Genomic DNA, 22,177 nt, shown 5'->3' with positions numbered 1-22,177 from the left:
TGGCGCATCCTTCTACACCGGGCAGCCTAACGGTGCGTTCACACTACAGCGTCAAATTTGCGCTCAGTGCCGCTGGCAACGCTACAACGCCACTGCTTTGGGGTGTGTCAAATTTAGGACAGAGCACGCCTCTGAAAAACAATGTTCACACACTATTTACGTTCCATTGTCTTCATTGGCGGTTCGCTAACTAAACTGTAGCGTATACTAACAACATGCAAAGTACATTTACTTTTGCGTGACTTTTTCAATAATATGTGATTTCAGCTCAGTAATCCACCAGTTTCGGAGACACGCGTCATAGTCTTTCCTATTCAGCCATCGTATAAAGCTTAATTGAATATAATGGGAGTGTTTTTTTAAAGTGGTCAAACTCGCACTACACTGAAGTCAGTGTTGATGTTTTTTGATAATGTAAATGTTCATTACTCATTTTCTGTATAGGCACTTTTTGAATAAATAAGGAAATATAAGCATTATAATTAGTAACGTACAAATGTTTCCATTAAATTGTTATCATGTTAAATACAAATTCAGTCATATTAAAACACTAGGCTGTTTTAGCCTCATGCTGGTGTTAGTTCACTGAACTAAGTAAAAAATTAAATAAATAAGCACAATAATCTATGTATAAATGATCTCACAGATTGACCATAGGACGATATGAAAATTTAGCATATTGCCCAACACATTGATAAATTAGCAAAAAAAATGTAAAACAAATAAGCTCTGATAATATAGATATTCCAACTGGAAAAAAATAAAGGACCATTTTATTTAAAAGAAACATTGACAAACAGTGGCAAAAGAGTTGGGATTTGGGAAATACAAGAAGGTAATATTACAGAAGTAAAAAAATCAATTAAAATTAGAATAGTTAATAGTAGAAATAGAAAGAAGGAAACGATCAGACGATCAGGACATGCAAGACTTAACAATTACTTCTTATGAATAAAGTGACAAATGTGAAGAAATTAAATGCAGGAATTGGGACATTAGAAGTGTTTTAGGAATAGGAAATGATCAGACTTACCATGGCTATAATAAACTTTTTGCAAGAAAGTGGTTTAAAAGAATTTAAAATCACAATCAAGTCATGAAGTTACACACTCCAACAGTAGGTGGCGGTATGCACCTTCACGTTGGCCTGTAACAGCCAGAAAAGCAAAAGAAGTAGTTACCAGTAGCGTCATAACACAGCTTTGAGTCTTCTGGGGTGAGATAATTCGTACATTTATACAATTATAAAAATAGAGCTTGGTAAAACTATATTTTGCAGGGTCACTTCTGTGTTGTTTTACTGTGGCACAGCTCTATTTGTGCCTCTTTTCTGGCGTTTGCTAACTGAAATTTACCCTAGCAGTAGGGTTGCCGACCATTTCGAATTATCACGGAATTGTCCCGTGTCAAGTTTAAAACATATTTTTGTTAAAACTGAAAACAGCTGATTTTTGGACACATCATTGTTTGGTTTGCAGACGTTTGCTGAAGGCGTTAAGACCCCGCAGAATCCTCAACAGACTGGTTGCTCTCGCGTCACGTCGAGATGTTGATGAGATTTATTAAGAAAATGATTCATTATGAGATTTATTATTATTTGTGTTTATTTTGTGAAATTACCACACGACTGGTAAATAATTTAATAATTTATTATTGTTTTCCCTTAAGAGAGATTCAAATAAAGTGAAGTTGTCCAAAACATGAGAAGGCTTTATATTCATAAGCGTATGAAATTAAAAAAAAGCGTGAACATTTGCCACACTGCAAAAATTTGAAACAAGCAAAATAATCTGCAAATGGGGTAAGAAAAAAAAAAAAAATCTTATTTCAAACAGAAAAAAACAAGTTTATTTTTTTTCTTACCCCATTGGCAGATTATTTTGCTTGTTTCAAGCAAAAACACACTTAATTTTTTTTTCTGAAAACAAGACAATAATTTTTACTCGTCTAGAAAAACCTTCTTGATTTAAGATTTTTTTGATATTTTGGCTGAAAACAAGTAAAAAAAAAAATCTAAGCTAGAAAAGCATTTTTTGCAGTGCATGTCTTGCTCTGTTGTACTTTGACAGATGCATGTGCTGGTTAATGCCTCTGACAAGTGTTTCCTCAGCATTTAACTTGCATTTTGTGGTTATATACTAATGTCAACTGTTAGAAAGTCTAGAAAGATATAATAGTTAGAAAATGTTAATTTGATTTAAAACAAAATAATTAACTTTACATTTTGCACATTAAACAACATGATTTATTTGTGTGGATCAATGAAGGAATCAATTTGATTTTTGATTTTGGCAGATCTGCTCTTCCAATCCCACAGAAATTTAGCAACAGTTCAACTCCTCCAGCAACAGTTTATGAAAGAAAGCCGAAAACATGACTGATCCAGAACCCTGCAGAATAAAACAGGAAGATACTGAACAGCAAATAGGTTGGTGTATATTCTTAATTCTTCACTGAGTTTATAAAGCTTTCAGCAGAAGCATAATAAAAGCTGTGAAATAACAGTTAAAGCTGCGGCACAGAAAAGATGTGAAGTTACAAGTTACAGTGGTTCATATTACATTGAGTTGAGGGGGGCAGTTAGTCATGGAATCCTCGACAGCCCCGCTGCAACTGCTTTAGCCAAGCTTAGGCTCGGTTGTACTTGGGAACTAGACGGTGCTAACCCTCAAACGAAAGCAAAGCAATTGAAGATCTGGCAAACTATCCAACGTGTTTTTGCAGCGTTGAGCAATGTAGCCAATCACAGACATATCTGTTGTTTCCAAACAATTAGAAACACTTGTCAGAATTCACTCACTGCTGAAAGCGCCTGATCGGTTTTTATTAAGTGCCGTTTTGTGCGCTCGTGAATCATCTTATGAGTGTAGACGCGATGTAAATAAAATATTAATTGTGTAGTTTAGAGAGCTTTATTAATTATAACGGAATTTTGTGAGATCTCTATGAACTTTTAGTGATAATAAGGGGAGGGTGCTTTGCACTTTCCAGGCTATAATCCATTTAGAATTTGTATGAAACTTTCGTTTTTCGGCACATGCAAGCTGATATGTTTTGGGAGTGACATTTGCATATTTACGCTGGGTTTATTCTCGAAATAACGGTGAAGCAATAGACGGGATAAAAATATATTTTCCCCTTCTCCCAAAACAACTTACTGTTTCAGCTATAAAATAGTTCAGTTTTGTATGTAATGGCAAAATGTTTATATTTAGTTTCGTTTTTTATTTAGCTAATTTAGAAAAACGCTTTTTATTCGTTAAATATATATATATATATATATATATATATATATATATATATATATATTTACCGAACAGCGCCCAGCGGAAGACTGATCCTAGTCTGTTTGATCAGTTTGCCTTCTCAAATCATCACGACTTGCCTAAAATGAAAACTATAGATATAAAACAGTTCAAGTATAAAACAATGGTAGTTTAAACGTTACAGATAAATGTGCGCTATATGCGCATAGTTTGTGCAGAAAGTGGAAGCTAAAGCTTGCAGGACATCGAGGCACCAGCGCGATCACTTGCATTTTTTTCATTGGAAGCAATTTAAAATTATCCGTCATTTTTGCTCACAAAGTACGAGTAATACATCGAAAAAAACGTTACAGCATTTTTATAAAATAAAGAAAACAAAACTTATGTGCTTTCTGCCGTCTGGTTCTTGAACCAGAGTGCTTAACAAAATGAAGCGAAATGCATGCCTCACAGACATAATAAATACATTTATAGAAAGCTTTAAATTATTACTTAACGAAATAAAACAAATCAAAAGCACAAACTCTTTCATGTAATCCGTAAAGATGAATTTCTCTCTAAAGGTGCGTCCAAAAAGGAGATTGCGAGTCAGGATCTTTGCGATACTGACTCAGAATACACAAATTAATTAATAAATAATTCATTTATGTCCGTACTCTTTCCTCGACACATTCATTGTTATTTATTTTTGCCGGTGCTTGGGGCAAGTTTTAGCCTATTGTGTGCGCTTGAACGCGGATTCAGCTGCGCTAAAGCACACTAAACGGTGTCTGAGTCGGTCTCAAAAGTGAAAGCGAAAGTGAAGTTTCGTGTTGTTTCCACCAGCGCGGCATTTTTTTTCTTCACCATAATTGATGGATGTCTAAATTATGAAAATAAGGAGAAGCCTAAAACTGGCCCGATGCCGGCCCGGGTCTGAACTATGACGTGAAAATTGGCCCGAAGCGTAGCCCTGGGGTGTAAAAAAAAGTCAGGGCCCATCGGCCCGGGCTGAAGTGCAGCGCTTTAATTGACTGCTTTGATGTGCTGCAATACCGTAGGGCACTGTTTTAATGCTTACATCTGATTTTTTTCTTTTCTTGCCCCCCCTGACTCAAGAGTCAAATGTCGCCCATATATCTTATGCCATTTTTAATAATATAATTATGACAGTATTTAATACAATTGAAGTCTTTGAGAACAACTGAGTTGTTGCCATGTCTGAAATGCTTTCTTCTTTTTGTTTATGGATGTGACATCATAACGCAAGGATAGGTTTCACGAAACTGACATTTCACATGAACTCCAACCCAAACATTTAATAATGAATCAATACTATAAGTTTACCATTTGACTTTGAAACACTACATTAAGACAATAATTGATTGATTGATTGATTTTTGTTCATTTTAAACCAAAAACTGTACTGCAACTTGAAAGCAAATAACTTTCCATTAATTGGGCACCCAGTAGAGCCTAAAACTTAGTTCTTTTTCAGTTTGGTTTACTTGTATTGCATTAATTGCGATATGAGGAATACTGAAGCATGATTCGTTCATATCTGTACACATAACAGACAAATGGCATTTCAGCCTTCCAAAAAAAAAAGCCTGAATATGTGGGCTTTTGCACCAAATATTTCTAGGAACTAGCCAGTGCATTAGGAATTAACTGTCTATATCAACAGCTATAAATAGTATATATTATTTGTCATTCATAAGGAGAAACCAAATGAGGATATATGAGATATGCAGATATGTGAAACTTAAACTCAGCAGCGCTTGCTTACCATTGTGAATATCACTTATGTTGTTAACTTCCGTCATTTTAAGAGGCTCATGTTGTTACAAAAATATTTTCATTTTGGAAAAGATTGAATGCGAGAGGGTGGTTTTCCAATATGCAGTCTTACTGGGGTTTTTTTTCATCCAGTTTGTCCATGGCACTGATCTGCTCAAAACTACCAACTTTCGGTCTCTCTTGCTAAAGACTTCCCTCCTGAAACTTTAATTCAGATTGCAGATTGTTATTTGAAGTTTCACATGTACTTTTCCTTTCACATTTATTTTTCTTTTAAGATTTTCTGACATTTTTACTTTAATTGTAGGCCTGATAGAAGAGAACAAGGAGATTAAAGAACTGGTTGAAGAGGGGGTAAACCATCATGTAAAAACTGAAGAAATCTCTTCATCCTCCATGAACCATGAACATCTAAAAATCCACATTGGAGAGAAGCCGTACACATGTGATCAGTGTGGAAAGGGTTTCAGATCTAAGCAAACCCTCAACGAACACATGAGAGTCCACACTGGAGAGAAGCCATATACATGTGATCAGTGTGGGAAGAGTTTCAGACTAAAAGTAGTGCTTAAAAGACACACAAATATCCACACTGGAGAGAAGCCATACATATGTGATCAATGTGGGAAGAGTTTCAGACGAAAAGAAAACCGTGATTCTCACCTAAAAATCCACACTGGAGAAAAGCCGTACACATGTGATCAGTGTGGGAAGAGTTTCACACAAAAAGGAACCTTTAATGGACACATGAGGATCCACACTGGAGAGATGCCATACATATGTGACCAATGTGGGAAGAGTTTCAGACTAAAAGAAAACCGTGATGCACACCTAAAAACCCACACTGGAGAAAAGCCATACATATGCGATCAGTGTGGGAAGAGTTTCAGACGAAAAGAAAACTGTGATGCACACCTAAAAACCCACACTGGAGAGAATCCGTACACATGTGATCAATGTGGAAAGAGTTTTACACAAAAAGGAGCATTTGATGGACACATGAGGATCCACACTGGAGAGAAGCCATACATATGTGTTCAGTGTGGGAAGAGTTTCACTCAAAATGGAGGCCTTAACAAACACATGAGGATCCACACTGGAGAGAAGCCGTACACATGTGATCAGTGTGGGAAAAGTTTCACACAAAAAGGAGGCCTTTATGGACACATGAGGATCCACACTGAAGAGAAGCCATACATATGTGAACAGTGTGGGAAGAGTTTTAAAATATACAGTGGTTTAAAAAAACATCGGCTTACTCATCTTAGAAAAGGACTACAAAACTGTGATCAAAGCAGCAGAAAATCTTTTAGGGCAGAGTTCCTGGAGGACCATCTGAAAGGTCATACAAAGGAGAAGCAGCTGTATGACTGCCATTCATGTGGGAAGAGATTCACTCAATTATCTTCTTTAATCTCGCATAAATTACATGTCTGCGTGTCTGAAATGACAGTAAGTAGTTAAAGTTCTGATCCTGTATCTCCAAGTGTGATATGATTAATCAGAGATTATTTGAATTATTTAGCTTTATGAGTTTGTTCAAACGTTTAGTTACCCTCATTCAAACTAATAAATAAAACAAGGAAATCACCTCAGTTTTTGAAAATGCCTTTTTATTCAACTTTGAGTAAACTGAATTGTTATCCTCTTCAAGTGTTTTGTCAATGTTATCAATACATTTAAAGGGAAACTGTTTCCAAAGATAGGGGGAGTGCTAGTCCACTACGGAACTCCAGCAAGATGTGTGGCAAATACAGATGATTGTTTAATGGCTTCTGTATTTAGGATTTATGGACATTATTCAGCAAGTAAAGGATAGGAAAGGAGGTGACGTGAGGCCAAGTATGGTGACCCATACTAAGAATTTGTGCTCTGCATTTAACCCATCCAAGTGCACTCACACAGAAGTGATCACACACACACCGTGAACACACACCTGGAGCAGCCGGCGAGCAGTTAGGGGTTCGGTGCCTTGCTCAAGGGACTCACCTCAGTCGTGGTACTGAGGGTGGAGAGAGTGCTGTACATTCACTCCTTGTACAATGTACAATTAGCAGAGGTGGCAAATGTGGTTTAGGCTGAAAATAAAACAAGTGAAATATAACAGAATCCGTGACATAAACATTCACCTGTGCATCGATTAGAAAACATGATGTGCCTATAACAAACCAAAAGTAAAAACCACAACCGCCATGGCGGAACAATACACTAACACTGCTTAGAACTGAACTGCTTAGAAGTGTATTTCACAAATTATCATTATAAATATTTACCATTGTGAGTGTTGTGGCCTGCAATCTTGAGAGCAATGCTGACATAAAAAAAAACAAAAAAAAAAAACCTTCCACACTGGATACAAGTCTTGTCTTCCCTGAGGCAGATCTGATGGTGGCCATGAGGGCTGGAGTCCATGCTTGGACTAAGCTCTGTGGGGAGAAAGTTTAGGGGATGTTCCTACCTTTCCCACTACTGGGCACATTTCCATTACAGATTTTGTGCACATCTATGGCGATATTTTACATCTATGGGGGTGAGTGTAACAGAGGCCAGATGGTAGGTGCAGTGCAGGTAAACCTCACTCCCCCTTAACAAGAGATGCACTAGCGACTGACGCGCGAGGTTGCAGCCTTTAGCCTCCTTGTTAGTGCGTCCCATGCTGGAGACCTGCTTGGAGCGAATGCGAGTGGGACCTGGGTGTGAGGGGTTACATTTGCACCCACCAGGTCTCAGGCCCCGTTTACACGAAGGGAAGACGCAGATATTACCCTGCGGTTTGGCCTCTCATTTACACAAAAACCTCATTTTATTTGCCCTATTTACTTTTCTTTGGTTAAGAATCATTGTATTTCAGGATTATCATGAATGCTGTTAAGGTGCTACCAATTTGTACTTTTTTTCACGCTTTTGGCCTGTTTGTGTTTGCATTTGCAGCCTCGCGCCATGTTTGCTGTTTTGAAAGGAACAGGAAGTCGCTCGTTTGTCGATTCTGAGGATTTTGATTGGCTTGCTTGGCTTTATTATTTTCCCTATACTGAAGCCCATAGGCTTTTATTTATTATCCTTAAAAATAGACTAGGCGCTTTTCTTTAGAAATGCTGTGTGGAGAGCCGCTTCAGTAATGTGCTGAGGTGTGCAGTGTAAATAAGTGGTAAGATCCTCCCCAATTTAGTTGTGTAAAATTAAAGGCCATAAAGAGTTTTAAATATGTTAAATAGTAGGCTATAAGAAAACACTTAATTATAATTTAGGAGGTCGTACATTTGGGGACGGAAAGACGAGAATCGCGATGGCTGAAGGCAATGATGTCATTGAATAAATATGCATGCTGTAGGTTTAAAAGTCAAAACGCGGCACGGATGTCTCTATATGAATGTATCTGAGGGGAACAGACTGTCCTCAGAAACGTGTCTTTGTCATTTTCATTTAGTGCCTGAAAAAATATTGTTAATGCTGATTTGTATACAGCCGTTACTAGGGAAACCTTATTGTCGATTTATCCCTTTTAATGGTATAAAGCCTGAAATTCCATTGTATAAGATATTTTGTGAGAAGCTGTATCTGAATTATAAATCATGCTATTTTATGCCTTAATATTCTGCATTGTCAAATCCTACTCATACTGTTCATTTTACTTCTGCAGCTCTTAAATAAGGTCCCAAATTGCCTTAAATTGATATTTAAAATAGTGGAAAAAAAAACTTCCATAATATGTTTGTTTTATTTCTATACTCTGCAGTAAAGCCTGTTGTCTACAACATCAGGGGCCACAAATAGTTTCAATAGTGACCACACAGAGTTTAATATAACAGCTGTTCTTTATTGTTGTGTTTAACAGAGAGAAGAAAATCTTTAGGTTTGACAATTTAATACACAACAATTTCTAATCAAAATGAAAATATTTTTTATCTGTTGAACATTAAACATTGAACATTGTTCCGTTTCTTTCTCAAAACTGCTTCACAGCGTTGGCTGCTAAAGGCCACAGTAATACATATATGTGACCCTGGTCCACAAAACCAGTCTTAAGTAGCAAAGGAATATTTGTAGCAATAGCCAAAAATACATTGTATGGGTCAAAATTATATATATATTTTTTTATGAAAAAAATATTACTGATTCTGTTGTTTGAGTCCTGAAAAGCAATTAAAACTTCAAATAATGCATAATTTGTCTTATTACTGACATTGTTACTAGTTACATAAGTAACTGGATGCCTTCAATGAGGTGATGGGCCCGAGGGGCTCTTTTAATGCTTTGTTTCAGCCCTTTTTATACTTTGAGCACCTGCCCCTTTAAAGGTCTCTGCACGGCCCTGCTTCTTATTTAAAGTGAAAGAGAGATTCATTAGCGCGCTCTCTTACAGATCATTGTATGTGCGCCCACAGAACGTGAAAAGGACAGTGACTAATTTAAACAATTCGTAAGCAAAAGTAACATTGATTTAATGCAACAGTTCTATAAGAAGAAAATATTAAGTGACTTACGATGTCTGACTACATCTCTACTGCCTGAGTGATTTTACTCTATTTTTAAAATGAAAATATTTCCAAATAAAGTAACAGTTCAGCCACTGCGCATCTCTAGAAGATAAACAGCGGTGTTTCATTCATGAATGAAAGCGCGTTTTTGAAAGAATCTTCAGATCATGATTATCCATTAATGAAGACAGTCCGTTACTTCATTGCCGAATGAATCAGCAATTCAAACGAATAATTTGTCTTACCGCCACCTGCTGGTGGATACAGTGTCAATGGATATTAGACTTAGGCCTACAGCTATTTAAAACGTAAAATTTCTGCAACAAAATGTATATTTAAAACATTCATCTCAACATGAATTTATTTGCACTTATGCCACCTCTGAGCCTCATTAAATGTCTGAAATTGCACCTACAAGCCACTTTTGTGTACCTTTGTGCCACCTCTGTAGTACAAATTATTTTTTATTAATACTAACTTTATATGAATGGTAATTTATTTGTCTTATTCTGCGAATTTTTAATTAGAATTTTTTTATATTTTTTTATTTATTGTAATTTTTTATTTGACAGATAATGACATTTAATAAAAATGTAAAAATGCCATTACAAAGGTAAATCAATCTTAATGAGTTCATTATCACCTCATATTAGGAAGGCTATTTTTTTTATCAGAATTTTTTATTATTGATCAGAAGATGCTTCTATTTTTTTAATATATTTTTTAGGAGGACACGTACTATAAGAAGGAAAAAACTAAAATAAATACCATTCCACAGCTATACCTGTCACACACCCACTTTTTGGCAAAGACTTTTTGGAGGACAATTTTTCAGTCAGAAGAGTTTATTTGCTTTAATCCCTGGATACAGTCATCGTATAAAGTGTAGATAGCTTCACTGATTAATGGGAGTGTTTTTTAAGTGCTTAAACTCACACTTCACCGAAGTCAGTGATGACGTTCTTTGATTGTGTAAATATTCTTTGCTTATTTTCTGTTGGCACTTTTTGAATAAATGAGGAATTAAAAGCATTATAATTAAAAACTTACAATGTTTCCAATAAATTCTTATTATGTTACAAATTCAGTCATATTAAAAACAGGCCTTTTTTTAGCCTTATGCTGATGTTACTTCACTGAACTATAAAAACTTTTTACAAGAAAGTGGTTTAATTAGACGAATTAAAGCTCTCAATCAAGTTATGAAAACTGGAAATACGTCACCTCCACAAATTGAAAAAACATTTTTTTTTTAATTAATTTATACAATTATAATTACAAACTTTAACGGCACATTTCAAAACATTAAACATATTGCTAGCATTGATGCTTGGTTAAAAAAAAAAAGACAATGAAACATTTTTTTTATTGTAGAATATTGATTTAGCATCGCTACAATAGCGAGTTACAACGAGGTTATCATATCATTACCAAAGTAGTTATGAAATTTCAATGGATGGAAAACATTGTGGAAAACATTATTTTACTGTGAAATGTAGATGTTGTTATTTTGTTTAAAATACAAATTGTGATTAAGATGTTTCATAAAATAACTTCTCATTTAATGTCCAGCAATATTATAGATCTACTGTTTTATTTACTGTTTTTACTGATTTAAAGCCTCTTTTAAGAATGTGTCCAAACATTGAACTCGAAAGCTTTTAAAACTTTTAAAATTCTTGAGTCAGTTGTACATCTTTGAGGTGTATTTTTCTCTCTTTTTCCCCCTTTCCCCTTCAATATGTGTAATATGTTCTGTGAAGCTTATAACTGTATGTGATGCTGTCCTTTGTTTGTTACACCGCAATGGTAATAGACACTCCAAAACTTATTATTAATGATATAAATAATTGTATATATAATTTTATTTGGAAAAATAAACATCCTTATTTGAATGATAAAAACAAATTTTCTAAAATATTTGATTATATACACATATAAGTTGCCACGGTAAACGTTTTAATGATAAAATGTACAGAGAATGTAAATATCACGAACATGTATATGAAACTATAAATAATACAAAACGAAAGATTTTGCCCGGACCATCAAGGCGACCGCGTCATGCCCGGACCAATATGGCGTAACATGCGTCGGAAGTGGAGGTGACGTATTTCCGTTCTTGAGTTGAGTGGAGCTCCACTCGCATCCACGATCTGCAGCCAGGTCCTCCCGTTGGCCTGAAACAGCCAGAAAAGCAAAAGAAGTAGTTACCAGTAGCGTAGCGTCATAACACAGCTTTGAGTCTTCTGAGGTGAGACAATTCGTATATTTATGCAATTATAAAAATAGAGCTTGGTAAAACTATATTTTGAAGGGTAATTTCTGTGTTTAAATGTGGCACAGCTCTATTTGTGCGTCTTTTCTGGCGTTTTCTGAAGTTGTCCAAAACATGAGAAAGGCTTATATTCATAAGCTTATCAAATAAAAAAAGCATTAACGTTTACCATGTCTTGCTCTGTTCTACTTTGACAGATGCACGTGCTGGTTAATGCCTCTGACAAGTGTTTCCTCAGCATTTAACTTGCATTTTGTGGTTATAGCCTAATAATGTCAACTGTTAGAAAGTTTAGAAAGATATAATAGTAAGAAAATGTTAATTTGATTTAAAACAAAATAAGTTACTTTACATTTTGCACATGAAACAACATGATTTGTGTGGATAAATGAAGGAATCAATTTGATTTTTGATTTTGGCAGATCTGCTCCTGCAATCCCACAGAAATTTATCAACAGTTCAACTCCTCCAGCAACAGTTTATGAAAGAAAGCTGAAAACATGACTGATCCAGAACCCTGCAGAATAAAAGAGGAAGATACTGAACAGCAAATAGGTTGGTGTATATTCTTAATTCTTCACTGAGTTTATAAAGCTTTAAGCAGAAGCATCATAAAAGCTGCGAAATAACAGTTAAAGCTGCGGCACAGAAAAGATGCGAAGTTACAAGTTACAGTGGTTCATATTACATTGAGTTGAGACTCAGTTATTCAAAATTAGCCAATAGCTAATGATAGATGTTCACCTATAGCATGGATATATATTTTTTCCACATATGCAAGTGATTTCCTCCATTGTACAGGCTTGCAGATATCTTATGCCATTTTGAATAGTATAAGTATGACAGTATCTAATACAATTGAAGTCTTTTGAGAACAACTGTCTGAAATGCTTTCTTTTTTTTATTTATGGATGTGACATCATAACGCAAAGATAGGTTTCACGATACTGACATTTCACATGAAATCCAACCCAAACATTTAATAATGACTCAATACTATTTTTAGTTTACCATTTGACTTTGAAATGCTACATACATTAAGACAATAAATTATTGATTGATTGATTGATTGATTGATTGATTGACTTTTTGTTCATTTTAAACCAAAAACTGTACTGCAACTTGAAAGCAAATCACTTTCCATAAACTGGGCACCTAGTAGAGCCTAAAACTTAGTTCTCTTTCAGTTTGGTTTACTTGTATTGCATTAATTGTGATATGAGGAATACTGAAGCAAGATTTGCTCATCTGTGTACACATAACAAAAAAACAAAAAACAAAAAACCACCTGAATATGTGGGCTTTCGCACCACACATTTCTAGAAACTAGCCAGTGCATTAGGAATTAACCTACTCTATCAGCAGCTATAAATAGTATATATTCATCATTCATAAAGAGAAACCAAATGAGGATATATGAGAAATGCAGATATGCGAAACGTTGTCGTGTAAGACACAAATTCACTCTTAAGGTCTTTAAAAGGTTTATTTCTTGCAAGAAAGGTTAGACAGTTTCCTCCACTTTTATATCGACTTCCCTAGTCCTCAAGGTTACATCTCCCTACCAACTGGTGTTTTTCCATCCCACAGGAAACAAAAAAAAAAAAAAACCCTCCTTTTATGGCACACAAGTCACCCTATAGAAGACCCCCCTAAGAGGCTTTTGGGGACCAAAATGTGTCCTTATGGTCCTTCAGCCGTTTCCCCTCATCTTAGTGAAGCACAATACCTTTTTTGTACATTTACGACAGTTCTATATAAAGAAACACCATATGCCATTCAAAAGAAACGCACATAAAGGGTACAAGCAAAATTTTCTTCTACAATTCCCCTTTTTATCACTTATTGATAACTAATAAATAGGAGAAAAAATCTAAACATTCTCAATCATCTACCAGAATCAATTTTAAGCATAGAATCATCAAAAATTACTCTCTCATTATCCTCACATTTGTTCTCTGGAAACCGGCCACAGGTCACAGTCTGTCCTCATGATACTGCAATAAAACAGAGGTCATAAACCCATTTTGCTCATCCACCATCTCAACAAAAAGAATTAGTTGGTACCTGTAGGTCCAAAGTTGGCGCCAGAGACAGCTTAACCTTCATTTTCAGGCCGCCTTGTCTGTCCATTGAATTTTGTCACATGACTTTAACCCCTTCCATCTAGTAAGGGCCCACAGGGTCTGTTCAAGAATCACATAGTTGGGGATGAATGTTCTGCAATATGAACACATTCCCAAAAATGACAACATTTGCCTTTTTTTGTGATTGGTTTTGGCACATCTCTTATAGACTCAATCACCTTTTTTTCCCCTTTTCTTTCAGACAGGGATTTGCTGCTGGGTGTTAAGACAGGTCTTAAAAAATGTAAACCTTTGGTTTACAAACTAGGTTTTTGACAGTGTGCTACATATTAATCTAAAGCAGTTCCAGCCGTAAGGGTCAGAGGCTCCAGGCAAGTCTACTACTGAGTAGAAAGTCACATCTTGTGAAATTTCGCAACAAAATGCATATAGATTTGGCATTAAAGGCGCTTTTAATTGCTTTTAAATCGTGGACAAAGCACCACTCTTTGTGTTGGCCTTTTGTTTCTAATATTTTTCACGGGAAACATCATTACATGGCATTATACACCTTTTTTTCAACAATGACTCAAACACTGGTTTTATCCCTAGTATTGGCTCAGTTTCAAGAGGTACTGGTGTTGACACAGTCTGTAATCAGATTTTGGAGTGATCACAACCGGTTTACATCCCTTAATCAAGCCCACATCATGTTTGTGTTTTGCCCAGAATTTGGAAGGCACCTCTGCCAAAGCAGGGTGTATATCTGAGGTGTAAACATTTGCCATGCAATCATTTTCCTTTGTATTTTTGTCAACAGGTGTCACAACTTCATACCTCTGTTATGCCTGCACTCATACACATAATTGCCTCAAAATGCTCATTATATCTTACATCATCAACTTTCTCACTCCAGTCTGCCACTTCCATACAACTTCTCACAACCAACTCTACTTCAGACCACTGCTCATCCCTGGCCTTCGAAAACTGATAAGTGAGGCACAGACTCTCCTGCTACAAGATAAAACAGAAGCTGTTTTTCTGTCAGGCTAACTGAAACTGCACACACCTTTTCTGTATAAAATGATTTTTTACTGCTCAAAATTCTTCTGCCTCTCCTCTAAGCCAATCGTTCTCATATTGGTATTTTTTTTTTCCATTATGACATGTGATGTGCAATGTAATTTTTCAAACAGCATCAATTTGGGCATTGAATGTTCGATTCTTAGCCAATTCACACACCATCTAAGCCCAATCTTTATTTTGTTTATGCACCATTTATAAGCCAACTGAGTCTTAACTTGCAGACTTTACAATTTGCTTCTCCTGCTCTGTCACTCTGACACTCCAGGAGTCAGTGACGAGCATTCAAATTTAGTTTTAAATTTAGTAATCTCGGGGTACAGGGCATGCCAGTAATTTAGAAAATGCATGTTTCAACACTCAGTCCCCCTCTGTTTCCCAATTTTAGGGTGCCGTGAATTTTTCTAAAATGTTATGCCCTGATTCAGAAATGTACTCATTTAATTTATTAGTTAATGACGGTTGACATTGCAGGTCACATGGTCACAAACAAGATCTGTATGTCCCCGGATCTGCCAGAAATTCGACTAATACCTCTTCTACCAGCATGGGTATTTTGGCACTTTTAAAACTTATTTAAAATTCTTCACTTTCATACTTATTTTACATTTATCAGAAATTTCATTACTCAAATCAAAAACACACAAAGAAATGCAAGCGTTTCTTCATTGCAGAGAGCAGTATTTGCATCAGTGTATGTGTCTGTGTGTGTGATTAAAAAGAATGTTCACTTCCCTGCACTGTAGCTGTTGGCTGCTCACCCGGGACCCCTCCTCCCTGCTCTCCGTTGGTCTCACTTCAGTCCGCTTGATCTTGTTGGTACTCAGGGCATTCTCGGGCCCAGTGACCATCTTTCTTACGCAGTCTGCATTTGGTACATCTCCTGGCCTCATGATCTTCAGCTCCACAGGCCCAGCAGCCTCGTTGCTTTGGATTTCTTCCAGTCCAGCTCAGGGGTCCTCCACTCCTTCACTTGATATCTGGCAGCAGAATAACCCCCAGGTCTTGACATCTCGTGAATTTAGGCCAGCTGTAATTCTTTGTCCGTCCTTGCTTTAACCCTTTTTCTCCTTCACCGTTTGTTGTTCTTCTGCGTGCAGAGCGTATGCTAAAATAGCAGACCACCGCCCATTCTTCCACTCAATTTAGCTGGATTTCACCGCTCGTGCAATCTCAGGTCTCAGTCCACTTCAGTAACCAGCTTCGCAGATGACACTCCCAAGTGTCAGGTTGACGTCCCCTCTCTTCGGGCTCTTTCAAGCTTCCGTGTTTGTTGAAAATCTTACAGAGTCGATGATAATAGTCTTGAACAGATTCTTTTCTGCTCTGGCAAAAGTTATCACTCCTTGCTCTGCCCACACGTGCTAGAAATGCTGTGTCTCTGGCACCAGTCAGTTCTGTGACAGGTGTGCGGTGTGTCGCATAAGCTGCGTTCTCCCATTCACTGTGTGCTCTCCGGCGGTCGTCCTTTTGCAGATTGCTGCTCACTCAAAGCCCCCCGCTTTCCAGCCAGCGGCCTTCTCAGTTCACGCACAGTTGGGCTGAACTCTTTGCAGAATGAGATCAGTTCCATAGGGAATTTATCACCTGCTTCATCAGGGTTTGACAAATGGGCCATTGCATCTCTCATGTCGTTCACAGTCCATGGTCCGAAGACCAGCATTGTCCCTTCAGGGCCTGACACTTCAACCATAGGAGCTGTCACGCTTGCATTTTCAGCTCTCTGTTGGGGGAAGCCTGCGCGCTCTCTCTTCTTCGATCTCCGTGGGGGGTTTCAGGAATCATGTCAGGATACTCTTCTCTCTCCTCTTGGCCCCCTGTGGCTATCACCTGTTGTTGCGGTAATGTTGGTCTCGTTAGAGGTGATGTTGGTCTTTTCAGTGAAGAGCAAACGAGATCGGGGTCCACTTTCAGGGCTTGCAGCTCAGCCATGTTAGGACGGCGGTATATGTGAAAACACAGAGACATTACACTTGTTAGTAGGTTTATGTTGTGATATCATTTGTGGAGAAGCGAAGGCATCATACATGTTCAAAAGTTCACACTTTGCAATCACTTCTCCCTCACATTCCTTATTATTTTTCCCTTTCAATCTGTTCTCTCCCAATTCTTTCCGTACCGTTTTCCTCTCTCTCTTATCTGCCTCCCTTATCCAATAATTCACTGTCTGTTCACAATTCCCACACACGTTTCACACAGCACCCTTTCTTTGTTTTACTGCTACCCTCTTCAATAGACTCCTTTACTACTTCCAATCTCTTAAAACTCAATGTTTCCTCCTCTGGGACATCATGATATTTGTCCAACTTTCCTGCATCCTGCATGCATTTTTGGCTATAAATTTTCTCATTTGATCAAACACTGGTGTGTCCTATTTATTAAATCTACTCTGAGATTTCCCCATAGTGACTGTCTTTCCTGTCAGACGTCTCCTACAGTTCCGACTCCTAACCCCTAGTCGGGAGGGTGAAGCGTCGCACGCTCCGTTTAATGACCGTCACAGTTTTATACCCCCTTGAAACTTACTACTTGTATCGTACTTGCTCCCGTGATCTCAATCTCTGAAATCTCAGAATCTGCTGATTTCAGTTTTATTTTTGAGATCTCAATCCTGTTTGCTTTCCCCACACAATTTTCCTTTCAGTTCAACACCTGAGGTTTCCTCTCACTGCTGATTCCAATCACCCGTGGGTCCGTGACTCGCTGTTAGTGATTCCTCAACACCTGAGATTTCCCCTCAATGCTGACTCCAATCACCCGTGGGTCCGCGACCCAATGTTAAACCCACAGAGATGGAAAAGTCACTATGGTTTGTCTCAATCCCAATTGTAATTCAGTACCCAAATTCTAAAACACTTGAAGTACCCAAAATTTGCTAAAACACTTAAATCTGCCTCTTTCCGGAGAGTTCTCATGCCACTCGGGTTCGTTTTGCTGATTCCAGTGGTGTCCCCTCTCGGGCCTTGCTGGAAGGCCCCTCGTCCCTCAATCTATTTGGGTTAGGGCTGTGACTTCTAAGTCCAGCGAGATCAATAAGCATGTGCTCTCGGGTCCAAAAGGCACATCCAAGGAATCCCACTTCTTGACACAAACTGTCTGTCTGCCTTATTAGTTTAAGTAATGATAATGATAAACGATGGCTTAACACAGTGTTATGCATTATACAGTGTTGAAGTTCACAACCTAGTGGTGTGCCCGGTTCGCTTACAAAAGCAAATTGCAAGCACTTTCCACAGTAAACATATGACACCCACTGAGAAACGTCCTGCTCCGGTCGTGCTTGCAAAACAGTTTCTTGTCGATGTGCCATTTCAACCGTTTCATCGTCAGACTTGAATTGATAGAATTGATAGGGTAAAAAAAAGCGAGCTCCTGATTAGTTATTGGGCATCAAACCCTTAAAAGTAAACAAAAACATGCACAGACAAATCCAAATTACACCCTGCGGCTTGTGATGATACATTGATGTCTTAAGACACGAAACGATCGGTTTTTGTGAGAAACTGAACAGTATTTATATAATTTTTTACCTTTGATACACAGCCACGTCCATCTGTCATGAGCACGAGTTTGGCATCAGTCTCGTCACATGAGCGTAGAATATGCAAACGCCGTAACGGGAAATCAGGGAAAAGTCCCGAATGAGTTTGCGCAAACTAACGTAATCTTTTAGCTTTAAATCGGTTTAAACAATCAGGATTTGCGCAAGTAATTACCATTTTGATTAGCCGCTATACCCACAATCTCTGTGCACTGTGTAAACAATGAGTGTCGTATACATGCGACAGATCACTTCCGGCGTTTGCGTATTCTACGCTAGAGCGCGTGCTCATGTGACGTGACTGATGCCAAACTCGTGCTCATGACAGATGGACGTGGCTGTGTATCAAAGGTAAAAAATGATATAAATACTGTTCAGTTTCTCACAAAAACCGATCGTTTCGTGTCTTCAGACATCAATGTGTCATCACGAGCCGCAGGGTGTAATTTGGATTTGTCTGTGCATGTTTTTGTTTACTTTTAAAGGTTTGGTGCTCATCCACGTCCATGATATGGCTGACAGACTGAACCTGTTTTCGTTAAAAATCTTCGTTTGTGTTTTTCTGAGGAAACAAAGTCACCTACATCTTGGATGCATTGGGGGTAAGCAGATAAACATCAATTTTAAATTTTTGGGTGAACTATCCCTTTAATGTCTTTGCATTGACTTAACATGTAACAAGCTTAAGATGCTTGCTGCTTCATTCGCATTCCAGTGTGAACACACCATTACAGTTTGTAACTGTACCAACTTTCGGTCTGTCTTGCTAAAGACTGCTCACCTGAAAGATTCATTCAGATTGTAGATTGTTTTTCCAAGTTTCACTTGTCCTTTCACGTTTATTTTTCTTTCAAGATTTTCTGACATTTTTACTTTAATTTTAGGCCTGATAGAAGAGAACAAGGAGATTAAAGAACTGGTTGAAGAGGGGGTGAACCATCATGTAAAAACTGAAGAAATCTCTTCATCCTCATTCATACAAAAAGACCAAATATGGCCTCAGTGTGAAAAGATTCTTTCATGCAAGGAAAACCATGAACATCTAAATATCCACACTGGAGAAAAGCCGTACACATGTCATCAGTGTGGGAAGAGTTTCACTCAAAAAGGAGGCCTTAACAAACACATGACGATCCACACTGGAGAGAAGCCGTATACATGTGATCAGTGTGGGAAGAGTTTCAGACTAAAAGAAAACCGTGATGCACACCTAAAAACCCACACTGGAGAAAAGCCGTACACATGTGATCAGTGTGGGAAGAGTTTTACACAAAAAGGTACATTTAATGGACACATGAGGATCCACACTAGAGAAAAGCCGTACACATGTCATCAGTGTGGGAAGAGTTTCACTCAAAAAGGAGGCCTAAACAAACACATGACGATCCACACTGGAGAGAAGCCATATACATGTGATCAGTGTGGGAAGAGTTTCAGACGAAAAGAAAACCGTGATTCACACCTAAAAATCCACACTGGAGAGAAGCCGTATACATGTGATCAATGTGGGAAGAGTTTCAGACTAAAAGAAAGCCGCGATTCACACTTAAAAATCCACACTGGAGAAAAGCTGTACACATGTGATCAGTGTGGGAAGAGTTTCAGACTTAAAGAAAACCATGATGCACACCTTAAAACCCACTTTGGAGAGAATCCTTATACATGTGATCAGTGTGGGAAGAGTTTCAGACGAAAAGAAAGCCGCGATTCACACCTAAAAATCCACACTGGAGAGAAGCCATACACATGTGATCAGTGTGGGAAGAGTTTCAGACTAAAAGTAGTGCTTAAAAGACACATAAACATCCACACTGGTGAGAAGCCGTACACATGTGATCAGTGTGGGAAGAGTTTCAGACTAAAAGAAAACCGTGATGCACACCTAAAAACCCACTTTGTAGAAAAGCCATACACATGTGATCAGTGTGGGAAGGGTTTCACTCAAAATGGAGGCCTTAACAAACACATGATGATCCACACTGGAGAGAAGCCATACACATGTGATCAGTGTGGGAAGAGTTTCAGACGAAAAGAAAACCGTGATTCACACCTAAAAATCCACACTGGAGAGAAGCCATACACATGTGATCAGTGTGGGAAGAGTTTCAGACGAAAAGAACACCGTGATGCACACCTAAAAACCCACTTTGGAGAAAAGCTGTACACATGTGATCAGTGTGGGAAGAGTTTCAGACTAAAAGAAAACCGTGATGCACACCTAAAAACCCACTTTGGAGAAGAGCCATACACATGTGATCAGTGTGGGAAGAGTTTCACTCAAAAAGGAGGCCTTAACAAACACATGAGGATCCACACAGGAGAGATGCCATACACATGCGATCAGTGTGGGAAGATTTTCAGACGAAAAGAAAACCGTGATTCACACCTAAAAATACACACTGGAGAAAAGCCGTACTCATGTGATCAATGTGGGAAGAGTTTCAGACTAAAAGTAGTCCTTAAAAGACACACAAATATACACACTGGAGAGAAGCCGTACACATGTGATCAGTGTGGCAAGAGTTTTACACAAAAGGTTTCACTTTATGGACACATGAGGATCCACACTGAAGAGAAGCCATACACATGTGATCAGTGTGGAATGAGTTTTAAAATATACAGTGGTTTAAAAAAACATCGGCTTACTCATCTTACAAAAGGACAACACAACTGTGATCAAAGCAGCAGAAAATCTTTTAGGGCAGAGTTCCTGGAGGACCATCTGAAAGGTCATACAAAGGAGAAGCAGCCGTATGACTGCCATTCATGTGGGAAGAGATTCACTCAATTATCTTCTTTAGTCTCTCATAAATTACATGTCTGCGTGTCTGAAATCAAAGTAAGTAGTTCAAGTTCTGAACCTGTATCTCCAAGTGTGATGGTTAATAATGATTGATCAGAGATTATTGGAATTATTTAGCTTTATGAGTTTGTTAAAACATTTAGTTACCCTCATTCAAACTAATAAATAAAACAAGGAACTCACCTCAGTTTTTGAAGCCTTTTTATTCAACTTTGAGTAAACTGAATTATTATCGTCTTTATGTGTTTTGCCAATGTTATCAGTACACCAACACTTAGAACTGAACCTCAAAAACAAAAGTGTATTTCACAACACACAAGAGGCTAAAATTCTTCGGAAGTGTTCGATCCGCCATCTTACTATTCCCTACCGGCAGAGTGCGCCATTGATTTCGCATGTAAACCACTGACCTAAAATCACCGGATTTGAAGCGTTTCATTCACACATCATTAGTTTTTAGGATATGTGTATGTAAATAAATTATACTTAAGATGTTATCTGGAATGTTCGGGCTGGATAAGCGATATATATTGAAATCGTTTAGGTGGGTGTGTCAGCCACGCACTTGCAGACACAGGTGAGTTAACTGAACCAAAACGAAAATATTTATTTATGTACCCAATTATGCAGGAAATTATAAACAAAACCGTGTATATGGTATTAGTGGCCTACCTGAAATTGTTTCGATTGTACAATATTGCTCTTGCACTATAAAATTAAAATCTTTGAAATAAAGCATGTCTTTAAGTAGTCAGCGCGGTATGGTGCGTATATTTTTAATGAGCAGCATCTATTTCAGTCTCTTCAAATCACCAAATTCTGTAATGATTTACTAACATTACTGTTTCCATGTGAGTAAAATGCTGCGTATATGTTGAATGAA

At 37.7% G+C, this 22,177-nt stretch overlaps 3 protein-coding genes across 3 annotated transcripts in view; all 3 read left to right on the top strand.

Moving 5' to 3' along the window:
• LOC141338024 (SLAM family member 6-like) overlaps positions 1–22,177 on the top strand; it is a 384,898-nt gene that overhangs the window by 349,005 nt on the left and 13,716 nt on the right. The gene's annotated exons all lie outside the window — the stretch shown is intronic.
• On the top strand, positions 2,214–6,526 carry LOC141338601 (uncharacterized). Its single transcript, XM_073844203.1, has 2 exons — positions 2,214–2,428; positions 5,353–6,526. Exons 1-2 carry the CDS (start codon positions 2,374–2,376, stop codon positions 6,507–6,509), a joined length of 1,212 nt encoding a protein of 403 aa, XP_073700304.1. The 5' UTR covers positions 2,214–2,373; the 3' UTR covers positions 6,510–6,526.
• Positions 11,662–21,956, top strand: LOC141338597 (uncharacterized). The gene is made up of 3 exons (XM_073844198.1): positions 11,662–11,777; positions 12,224–12,356; positions 19,376–21,956. The coding sequence occupies exons 2-3, from the start codon at positions 12,302–12,304 to the stop codon at positions 21,385–21,387; spliced, it is 2,067 nt and encodes a 688-aa protein (XP_073700299.1). The 5' UTR covers positions 11,662–11,777; positions 12,224–12,301; the 3' UTR covers positions 21,388–21,956.

This window comes from Garra rufa, chromosome 7, assembly GCF_049309525.1.
Source record: "Garra rufa chromosome 7, GarRuf1.0, whole genome shotgun sequence".
NCBI classification, from domain to species: domain Eukaryota; kingdom Metazoa; phylum Chordata; class Actinopteri; order Cypriniformes; family Cyprinidae; genus Garra; species Garra rufa.
Note: the sequence above shows the minus strand (reverse complement) of the source record. Positions and strands in the feature narration are given on the sequence as shown.

Coding starts and splice junctions, on each gene's coding strand:
- LOC141338601 (XM_073844203.1), top strand. CDS start 2,374: ATGACTGATCCAGAACCCTGCAGAATAAAACAGGAAGATACTGAACAG. Junction 2,429..5,352: donor AGATACTGAACAGCAAATAG/GTTGGTGTATAT, acceptor CTTTAATTGTAG/GCCTGATAGAAGAGAACAAG.
- LOC141338597 (XM_073844198.1), top strand. CDS start 12,302: ATGACTGATCCAGAACCCTGCAGAATAAAAGAGGAAGATACTGAACAG. Junction 12,357..19,375: donor AGATACTGAACAGCAAATAG/GTTGGTGTATAT, acceptor CTTTAATTTTAG/GCCTGATAGAAGAGAACAAG.